At 33.9% G+C, this 11,845-nt stretch overlaps 1 protein-coding gene across 1 annotated transcript in view; it reads right to left on the reverse strand.

The window, feature by feature from the left end:
- The window catches only part of LOC107661250 (C-type lectin domain family 10 member A-like), a 4,415-nt gene extending 2,218 nt beyond the window's left edge, over positions 1 to 2,197 (reverse strand). Inside the window, exons 1-5 of the mRNA XM_016450749.1 lie at positions 2,092 to 2,197; positions 1,534 to 1,623; positions 1,157 to 1,252; positions 875 to 970; positions 210 to 281 (exon numbers count right to left, since the gene is read on the reverse strand). Coding sequence (XP_016306235.1) covers positions 210 to 281; positions 875 to 970; positions 1,157 to 1,252; positions 1,534 to 1,623; positions 2,092 to 2,197 — 460 coding nt within the window. The remainder of the gene's footprint in view (positions 1 to 209; positions 282 to 874; positions 971 to 1,156; positions 1,253 to 1,533; positions 1,624 to 2,091) is intronic.
- Positions 2,198 to 11,845: the final 9,648 nt, after the last annotated feature.

An 11,845-nucleotide genomic window follows, 5' to 3' on the forward strand; every position in this document is an offset into this window, starting at 1 on the left:
ACAAATTTAGCTGGATAGAGCTGTGTAATATATATATATATATATATATATATATGTATATATATATATATATATGCGTGTGTGTGGGTGTATATATATGTATATATATATATATATATGTGTGTGTGTGTGTGTGTGTGTGTTATATATATGTGTGTGTGTTATATATATATGCCTATACATTAATAATTTATAATGATACTGCTTATGCTGAGTCAAATTTGTTATTCTGCTATTCAGATCAGCTTTCAGTTCAGCGACCATCTCCATAAATCTGTCATCTGTACACAGACAAGAACTAAGCATTCACATTTTCATGTTCCTTCTTGTTTTTACCATAAATAGGCTTTAAATTCAATTTGTTAAATTCAAACATTTTCTGGACTTTTTAGGGTATGAAAACATCATTTTGTACTTAAAGTAAGTTACATCGATACACCAGTAGGTAGCAATAAATGACTTGCTGTCTTTATGAGTGAATCATTGAGTCATTATCAACCTATTCATTCAAAATAACTGATTCGTTCAGAAAGAAAACTCCACAAAACTGTGTTTTACTCAGAGAGGCAAAGGTTGTTTCTTGGTTTGACTTATTTTAGTAATGTTTTTGTTATTGGAGCAAAAATACACAAAGAAACTGGCAACATGTCTCTGAAATGCAAGTTACTTTAATTCTTGTCCATTGCACTGGTGTATCAAAACAATATCATGCTCCTAATCATATTCGGAACAATGTTGCCTAATATTACATTAGTTAGAAAGTATGTTCATTTATGTTTGAACATGTGCTTTACCGGTTTAAGCAGTATTTAATGAACAATTAACGTCATTATAAAGTTCTATATGAAATATAAATCTTAAGGTAAAATCTTACATATATCTTGTTGGTTTGAAGAAAGCAAAGCTAAAGAAGATGTCAGAATGACCACTTCATTCTCTACCGCAGTCACTTTACTGTATTGGTGTTGCACTGTGAAGAAGAACAGACACATAAGTTTGCAAAACGAGGTTAAAACGATAAAAAAAAAACACTAAGAACATAACTTTCACAATAAGGCATAAGCTTTTAATGAACTATGCTAGTCAAGTATTTAATGAACAATTAAAGTAATTATAAAATGCTCTATGAAACATAAATCTTAATGTAAAATCTCACTCAAGTCTTGTTGGTTTGAAGAAAGCAATGCTAAAGAAGATGTCAGATTGGCCACTTCATTCTCTACCTCAGTCAGTTTACTGTATTGGTGCTGCACTGTGAAGAACACAAATATAAGTTTGCAAAATGAGGTTAAAACGATACAAAAACTCTAAGCACATAGCATAACTTGAGCAAAGCCTTTGCTAGACATGTTTATTATGGCACATGTATTTCCTATTTACACTTAGTTTTTAATGACTAATTCTCCCATGATCAAAATCACAACTAATGGAGCTTTTAGAAAAAAAAAAAGAAAAAAAAAAAACAATCATGGTCTGGCTGCTGTGTTTATTGTAGATGATAAAGTTTACAATCAAAGCATCTGTGAAACCTGCATTTTACAGATACTGTGATTAACAGAGCCATGAAGAGTATGACAGCGCCACACATCAGAAGAAAGCAAAACTGTTTATTCCAAAAGCGACCTGCAGTAGATAATACAGAGAGGTGAATTACTGTTTATGTTCTCATTTACAATCAAAGATTTATTATTGTTCTTTGCTCTCTCAATAATACATTACATTTTTTACATTACATTTAATTTTTTAGGAATATAATATTTGTTAAAAAAATCAGAGATTTTTGATTAAATAGATTTGACTGAACAACGCTGAATTCTACAAGCTGTTTCCAAATGTGTTTATACTGATATGATTACACATCCACATTTAAAGGCTATTACTTCATCTGAGGAAAAATCAAAGCCTTCAACTAAAGTCCAAAACATGAACAATATTCACTGAATAACTCTAGGTGTTACTCTCTAGCCAGATTAGAAAGACAGAGAACAACTGTGAGGTCTTCAGTAAGTACTTAACTAAGTTTTATTTTTTAATGTATGAACTACAGGTAAAGCTTTCACTAAATGTAATGCAGGTTGGTATAAGCCATACCTTTCCATGTGTGTGATGGTTTCTTGTTAATGTCCTCATTTAGTACACAGTAAAGATTGTTCTGTGAGCTGCTGCTGGAGTCCTGAATGCTCTTAAACTCTGTCATTGCCAGCCTCTGAATGTGAGAGGAACTGAAGAGAGTTTATATAGCGAGGGAGTGATGCGGACATCACACAGGAAAGAATAATTCTTTCCTCATCCCAAACCTAAATAGGAAGTCTGTACATTATGAAAGACTGTGACTGTGACTAACGACAAAATATAATGGCTGCATCTGAAACAAAGCACTTCTTAACCCAATGAACTCAACCCAGAGCAGGCAGCATATTGTATCCTTTCCTATGATATATCGCTAGCCAGTGCATGTGATTCTGTAGTTAGAAAGTTTTTTTCTTTTTTGAACATTTTTCAACTTTTGGCTTGATTTCTAGCAAGACATTAATATTTGTGGTAATTAAATATTTGCTTGGTTATCATCAAAGCACTCACTATTTTGTTGTAGATCATAAACCCTTATGCTGCCTCAGAAGCTTGTCTGAAATCAGTTTTGGGAGGTAGCTTCCAACACAAACATTGCTGTGAATCATTGGCTTATAGGGCAGCAAGGCAACAAGTCAGCTTTCAGGCTGTGTGCTTGATGCATTGCCTTATTATAAAACATACACGAGTAAAGTGCTAGACAAAGCACACTATCTCTGTCTGTGGTCATTATAATTTCTGGAAAAATTACGGGAAGAAAGGGAGAGGGAGAAAACTGTAGTTTTTCCCGCCCATTTTCCAAATAAAAGCTTGCATGCCACAAAATACAATACTTCCCTATTAAAGAGAATTAAAACAGCTTATACAGCAATTCTTCAAAGTCGTTCAAACGAAACTATTTTATTATGAAACCAGGTGAAAACCTTTTCGCTGGAACAAGTCCTGAAGTGTGAAAGCCACAGGCGGACTTATTGTGACGTTGTCATGGAAACAACATTGCACAGTTGCACCTGAGCTCAGTAGATAAACCTTTGAAGTTAATAATATAACATTTGCTTTATATTTACATTTTTACATGACCTTACAACTGCTAGGCTGTTATGCAAAGAATTGATCTGGAGGTTGTGTTGATTACAGCAGAGCATTTCCAAGAAATCAAAACCGAAAATATTATACATCATCTTACACATAGAAATAATATGTCTGGGTTCCATAAAGAACCATGCTTTGAAAAATGATATATTGGACCTTAATGGTGTTATAAATAACATTTTTAATGATTGTTTATTTTCATAAAAATTAGCATATTAGTATATTTATATCATTAATATATAAAGTATTATTAATTTTATTTGTATATATTGTTTATTAATATTGTTTTTTATCCCTCTATCTGCCTGGTCTTATAATATCTTGCAGCCTCTATTAGGGGTTACCTTTAAAAATAAAACACCAACAACAGCATGTAGTTTCAATTTTGTTTTTATGACATGTGAAATTGTAGCAAAAATGACAGTGCTCTAACAACAGTTATTAGTAGAATACATTAATTAATGACAATTGACATCGAACATAAATAAATACTTAAAGTAAAACAAAACAGAACAAGAAAATAGTATAATAAAGTCCAAGTTCCAGTGAAATATTGTCTCTTCACAATCTGATGCCTTTAAGTCCATCATTTTGGACTTTTGGTATTTTGATGTGATTGAGTGGCAGTTTCTCTCTGCAGATGACGAGGTTGCGGATATGACAGCATCTGAAATGCACTATTGAGTTTAGAGTTACAATGTGTCTCCTTCCATGTAAAAACAATTGTTTATGAAGGCCAAAAGTAGTATGTGAGTGTTAAAAAGAAAACGTAAAGCCATGGGATAGCTGTGACTGGGTATATTTATGCACAAAAAAATCTAACAATATGGACCATAATTTCAATATCTTTATTTTACTTAGTGGTGATGGTGAAGAGGAGAGAATTATCCTTACCTCCTTACCTGAACAGAGATGGTGACACTTACATGTTCTCCTAAACTAAAAAGAGAAAAATATATGATTGGTAGGAAACCATTTATAATTTGAAAGTTAAAAATTATAGACATTTTAAGAAATAAATCATTTGCATTTTGAGAGTGTGTTGACAGTCTGTGTAGTTGGATGGCTGAGCTCCAGAAAATCAGTATCGAGACATCTTTTTTTAGAGTGTAGCCTCTATTAGGGTTTTACATTAAAACAACAACAACAACAACAACATGTGTGAATTAGGTACTTCTAGTTTTTATTGATGTGAAATTGTAGAAAAAATGTTAGTGCTCTTTAGAACAGTTATTAGCTGAATATGTCAATAAATGACTATTTACACTGAACAGGAATAAATACATAAAGACGTAAAACAAAATAGATGTGATGAAGACAAGTTCCAGTGAAATATCTCCACAATCATCTATGATGCCTTTAAGTCCATCATTTTGGTGTGATTGAGTAGCAGTTTCTCTCTGCAGATAATGAGGTTGTGGGATGTGATGCATCTGAAATACACAATTCAATTTAGAGTTACAGTGAGCCTCTTCCATTTGTTTATGTAAAAACAATTATGTTCACGCAAGGCCAAAAGTAGCAAAAACGGAGAGCATGTGAGCCATTCACAATCTTAAAAGGAAATAAGTGATATAAAGTCATAGACAAAAATAAAGATAAAGACAAAACACGCTTTAATGTTTTTGTGACTGGGTATGTTTATGCACAAACCCAAGTAATAATTACAAAAAAACAAAAACAAATCTAACAATATGGATTATAAATTCAATGTCATTTGTTACTTACTAAGTGGAGAAGAGGAGAGAAGTATCCTCAGCTTAACAGAGATGCTCACACTTACATGTGACCAAAAAACTAAAAAGAGAAAAGAACATGTTTGTGTGGAAATCAGTTTAAATTTAAGAAAGAAATCATTTACATGTTGAGAGTGTGTTGATCGTCTGTGTAGTTGGATTGATGAGCTCCAGAAAATCAGTAATGAGGTGCTTTGACAGCTACAGGTTTAAAATCAAAAAGGCGGGAATAAAGACCCCTAAACTCTAACATAAAGAACTATTTCAGCATAAAGGTGTTCTTCCCCAGATAGCACACGTACGTCTGCAAGATGTCTATTAAAGATCGCTTCCTCTGGAAAGCATCTGCTGTGTACAAACATCTCATAGACATCTTTTAGATGTCAGTTTTACATTATACATTCTAAATCATAAACATCTTCTAAACGTCTGCAAAATGACTAAATGTAAACGTCTATTTGACATCTGAGAGGAAACGTCCTATAGACGTATTGCAGATGAGCAAAACTCTAAAAAATATGTCTTGCAGATGTAAATGTAGACGTCAAATAGACATCTCCGTGATGTACGTGTGATATCAGGGTCAGGATGATATGGTTCTGAATAGAACTGTTATTACATGTACAGAACCTTTAAAGAACCATCTTTTTTAGAGTAGTATATACATGTATAAATATACAATATATATATTTATACATTATATTTATACAATATATATTTATACATGTGTATGTGTATACTTGTTCTAGACCCTGGACAATAAAAGCAAGCAGAACAAAGTATATTGGCTTCATTTATTTACCATATTTTTTATGCTTATTTTTTGATGATCAAAAATGGTAATCTATTTAAGGTGTAACCAACCAGTCAACATATATTTTATTATGAGTTCTTATGGTTGTTTGCTGACTGGAAAATGTCATGATAGCAGTGACCTCAAAAGGGAAACAGAACTATTTATTCAGCATTTCTTAAAACCAATGAATAAACTCAATATTTTATCATGAATTTACAGGTTTTGTTTACAGGAAAGAGGAATTCGCATGGAAGTGTGTTATACTAAAATGCCATTTCAGAACAGCACAATGCAACAGAGGCCATAAACGTCTCTTTATCAGACTAATATGATGTATAATCTTTGTTGCGACTTCATACTAAAAGCTGCTGAAAGTAAACAATTAGGCCTGCATGGTCAATACCAGAATTGTTTACCATGTTAGTTTGAAAGCATAGACTGTTATTTTTACGCACACTTGTGGCGTGATGTGGAAAATACTTGTTACATTCATAGGCTACTTCGTATGAAAGGGTGTTATTGAGGTGTGTAAATGAAAATGTATGTAAAATGATATTCAGTGTAAAAACTATAACTTCGCGGTATAACTTATTTTTATATGAATCCATTGATCCATTTCAAATAGAGCCACGCCAAAAGCGAAAGGACTTTTATTTTGAGTTTTTCATTCTATTCTTCTGAGACACAGGAAGCAGCAGGAGCGGTATGTAGACCCGGCGCAGTCTGCAGCCAAGAGACTAATGTGTTATATTCGTGTATTTGTGTGTGTGAGAGAGTGTGTTGTTCGTTTCTCATTGTGTTTGGAGAAGTTTAAAACAGTGCTAGGTCTAATGATTAAATACCGTGTTACCACAGATGTCAAAGCTCTCAATAATTTAAATGACAAGTCTAAACGACTAAAGCCATATGTGATAACATGCGATTTTGATAATTTTCCTTTATAAAATAAATATGTTAACATTCAACAATATATCAACATTATCAACAGCAATAATGTTCGATGTTGATAATGTTTTATGAAGAGAGTGAAAGTGAAAGTGATAAAGATGTTTAAAACAGTTATATTCAGTCTCGCACACAGGGGGCAGTAAAGAGCAGCACGAGACAACTGTCTCAATGACTAAGCTAAAATCATGGTCATGGTTACACTGATGATAGAGGCAGATCAAAATACTCGTGACACTGAGTTCTGACTTATTTGTCGCATTAATCAACTAATCAACTGATAATCAAGAGTGAATTCAAATTTGTTTCAGGACAAGATTAAACAACAAGTAACCAGTACGAAAAACAGTTTATTTAAGAAGACGAAAAATGATCCAGAATCAACTCCAACAAAATGAAATTACTCAAGGTAAAAATTTGGATTATTGAAATGATAAAGTAAGTATTATGGGGAAACTATTATTCATTGCAAGACTTTATAAGATGCTTATGGCTTAACTTGCATCTTAAAGTTCTTAAATATTTTTTTCTGTCTTATCTACTTCTCACAAATATCATAACCTTGTCTTGAGTCCATGTTCCAAAAATACACAGCAAAAAAAACAACACTCTCTGTTCTTGATCTTGAAGGAAAATACTACTTCATAATTGAGATGGGCAAATCACACATTTTGCGGAAGGAGATTTTAGGTCATCTCCATAAGCATAGGCCTGGATCGACGGAGGTGCACAAGGTGAACGACTGTGATGTGATTCTGGTTTTCTGCCCCATTGTTTCACGGGCAGGAACTGACATTGATGCTGCTTTGAATGAACTCAGTACATGTTCAGGTAACTTCAAGATTAATCACCAGAAGGTTACTTAGATATTGATATGAGTTGAAATACTATTCACACATTTTTGTTCTTAAATTGAAACAGCATCCAAACCAGCTATTTTGATGGTGTTCCATCACTCATTCGAGCCTGATAAAATTTTACCAGACAGCAGCAGATTTATAAACAGGAGAAATACACTCAGAGTGGACTGTCTGTTCAATGAAGATGTGGGATTGTTGAAATGCAACAGGAATGAGAAGGCACTGGCCAAAATTGTTTGCCATTTCAAGTCTCAGGTTTACCTCTTTGATGGCATTGAACACAAAACAACTGAAAAGTATGATCTGCTAAAATAAACCATTAACTGTGGATTTCTGAATGGACAGAGTGTAAATTGTTGCTCATTATCATACTGAGTGTAATTAACTTTAAACTATAATAAGCTCTAAAATGTGTTGTGTTTTGATTATATGCATGCAAATTGATAATTGTTGTGCTTAATAGCCTGAATAAACGTTAATATTGAGACTTTAGATTGAGAAGTTCAGTGTTACGATTGAATTACAGTTGTATTACTTCTGTTGTACTTGTAAGGGACATTAAACTATGGCACAACTATACGTTTTTGTAGGGGCTTAATATTACTGATCCCTAATATCACACTTTGACATGGATGTATAAATTATAAACTAAAGTGAATCTTGATTGCAAATGTGTCTCAGAATCTATGAAGAATGCTACAAAATTCAAACATGATACTTAAGCATAAGACATTTTTAGGATGCACACTCCTAATAAGTAAAGAAGAACTAGAGATTCTATAATTAACTTCAATTAATTTAGCAGACAATTTTATCCAAAGCGACTTATAGTGCATTCAGGCTATAAATTTTTTTTTTTACCAGTATGTGTGCTCCCCGGGAATTGAACCCACAACCTTTTGCGCTGCTAACGCAATGCTCTACCACTGAGCCACAGGAACTTATAGCAAGTTTAAATATTTGACATGATCAAAGCCTGCAGACTAAAAAGGAAAGCTATAATTGACTTGCTTAAGGAACTGCATCAACAGTCTAAAAGGACCTAAACTTTTTCTTTTACTTTTTAACGTTAATCTTCATTGCAATTTTATCCAAAGCGACTTATAGTGCATTCAGGCTATAAATTGTTTTTTTACCAGTATGTGTGCTCCCCGGGAATTGAACCCACAACCTTTTGCACTGCTAACGCAATGCTCTACCACTGAGCCACAGGAACTTATAGCAAGTTTAAATATTTGACATGATCAAAGCCTGCAGACTAAAAAGGAAAGCTATAATTGACTTGCTTAAGGAACTGCATCAACAGTCTAAAAGGACCTAAACTTTTTCTTTTACTTTTTAACGTTAATCTTCATTGGTCCTTTGAGTCCCTTATTCAGTTATATCAGGTTGGGTTTTTCTTTCTTATTAACCTGTAAGTGAATGTTTTATATTTGTAAACATAGATTTTTCTGTCAACTTGTAATATCATAATAGATTATATTGTCTAAAATATTAATGTTTTATTTACATGTTAAATGTCTTCTTCCTGGGAATAATGCAGAAGGAAAACTTTACAGTAATCTTTTCGCTTACGAAGATTAAAGGCTGTGAGACAGAAAATGTTGAACCTTTACTACAATCTACAATCCATAAACTTATATGGAAGCGTGTATATTGTACAAATATTTGAATTAGTTTTATATTCATATTCTTGGATAAAAACAATGCAAAAATAGCCTAATAGGTATCATGCGCAGCCAACTGTACTGTGTATCCCGTCGACCAATAGAGCAAAAGCAACAAAGTGAAAGGACTTTTACTCTGGGTGAGACACAGCGAGCAGCAAGAGTGATGAGACACCCAATGCAGTCGGCAGTGATGGTGTTTATTCGTGCTTGTGTGTGTTTTTTTTTCTTCTTTTCTTTTGTATATGCCTGAGAGTGGGCTGTACGTTTCTCAAGGTGTTTTGAGAAGCACAAACACAGCGCTATATGTTTAATGTCTGAATATACGCGTTTAACACCAACGTCATATTAAACCAATTGAAAAAACTTTGACAACTCCATATGAATAAAGCTTGGTCTATTTATCAGATTTTAAAAATGTTATTTCATTTTTCAATACTTATTATATTATGTTACAGGTGAAGCAAGCGTATTTGGTATTTTTAGTAAGAATGAAAGGGAAAGTGATAAAGATTGAAAACGGCAGTAAAGAGCAGCACAAGGCAACATAGTCTGACTTACTGACTTAATTATTTTTCTGATCCTTCACCCTGTGAGACTGTGAAAGTGTTTATGAATTAATGGCCAGTTTGTTGAGGAAAAGCTAAAATGTTGTATATATATATATATATATATATATATATATATTTTTTTTTAGAGTGTAGTCAACATTAATATCTCAGTCTGATCAACCTGACCATTCCTTCAATCACTGTACAAATGTAGCAACACCTAAATGAAAATTGTAATTGCTTAGGTTACCTTATGCAAAGGGTCAAATCAAACAATCAAGCGATAATCAAGAGTGAATAAAAAAATTATAATAATAGTAGGCAGAGACTAAACAACATTTAGAAGACCAGTACAAACAACAGTTTATTCAACAGGAAGAAGAAGAGAGAAAAATGAACCAATACCAGGTCCAAGAATTTGAGCCATTCAACCCAGCTCAAGGTAAAACCATTCAAGTTAAGATTTTGGATTATTAAATTAAATAAGTAAGCATATTGGTATTTGGTTGTCTAAGTCAGTGGTTCCCAACCCTGGTACTGGAGGCACCCCAACACTGCACGTGTTGCATGTCCCCTTAATCAAACACACCTGATTCAGGTCATCAGCTCATTAGTAGAGACTCCAAGACCTGAAACTGGTGTGTCAGAGACAGGAGACATGCAAAATGTGCAGTGTTGGGGTGTCTCCAGGACCAGGGTTGGGAACCACTGGTCTAAGTCACATCTTAATATTCTGTTCTTTATCTTAAAGGACAATACTACATAATTGAGATGGGCAAGTCAGGCAATTTGCGGAAGGAGATTTTAGGTCATCTCCAAAAGCAAAGACCTGATTTGGAGGAAGTGCGCAGTGTGGAGGACTGTAATGTGATTCTTGTTTTCTGCCCCATTGTTTCACGGGCAGGAACTGACACTGATGCTGCACTGAATAAACTTAATACATGTTCAGGTAACTTCAAGATTAAGCACCAGAAGGTTACTTAGAAATTGAGATATGAGTAATACTATTCACACATTTTTCACTATCTAACTGTGAAACAGCATCCAAACCAGCTATTTTGATGGTGTTCCATTACACATTTAAACCTGATAAAATTGTACCAGACAGCAGCAGATTTATAAACAGGAGAAATACACTCACAGTGGACTATCTGTTCAATGAAGACGTAGGATTGTTGACATGCAACAGGAATGAGGAGGCACTGGCCAAAATTGTTCAGTGTTTCAAATATCAGGTATTGTCTTACCTCTTTTTTTTAAGTTAATTGAGGTGTGTGAACACTAATTATGCAAACATGATTTATAATTGGTAACTATAATTTTATAATTGGTAACTTGTCAGTTTATGTCCCCCTGTTTCTGTTGTTTTGTCCTAACAGTTATTTTGCCTATACCTCAATTACTACATAGACATGCCAAATCTAAGTTGATGGTGCTTTTAAAGTTTTGCACAATTTTAAAAGGCTGTGTATTTTTCCAGATTGAATTGACATTTTTGGGTGGACCATGCAGTCAAAATTAAGCAATGCTGTGCAGTGAAGAATATTTATTTGCATTTTACTTAATAATATTGCTTGTTTCCCCTTCAGAAACATTTTCTTGAAATTGTACAAATGTATTTCAGTTATATGTGGTACATCTTCCAAAAATGTCTGTATCGAGTATGCTGTTGGATATTTGGCATCGTGACGGTAAGAAAACCTGAACACAATAACTATGACAAAAAAAATGTCACTGCTAAAATATTTCAATTTTATTGATCTCTGTGGTTTGCATTGTGGTCTATGGAGTGGCCTGAAGTGTGCATATGAAGGAGACTCGCTCCCTCGGTCAAAATCTAGGGGTCGAGGGTATTTCCATGTAAACTTCCCTCGTCCACTTGACGAATTGGAACACACTTCAAAATGGCGGCGAGGATTCCCCCGAGGGTAAGTGCTTAGGGAAGTTCGCGAGTGCGTGTCTAAAAGTGAACTGGATCGCAGCCCTTGTGTTCTCATTCTACGTCGTCATCATTAACCGTCGAAGTTCAATTCAAATTCTAAAGAACGCAAGTACAGAGGACGCATGAAAGTGCTCGGATGTGTTCTTGATATCGAGGATGCATCGAGTGCAGACTTGAGAGAATTAA

The sequence above is a fragment of the Sinocyclocheilus anshuiensis genome, unplaced genomic scaffold, assembly GCF_001515605.1.
Source record: "Sinocyclocheilus anshuiensis isolate Anshui unplaced genomic scaffold, SAMN03320099.WGS_v1.1 scaffold1365, whole genome shotgun sequence".
In the NCBI taxonomy this organism is placed as follows: Eukaryota; Metazoa; Chordata; class Actinopteri; order Cypriniformes; family Cyprinidae; genus Sinocyclocheilus; species Sinocyclocheilus anshuiensis.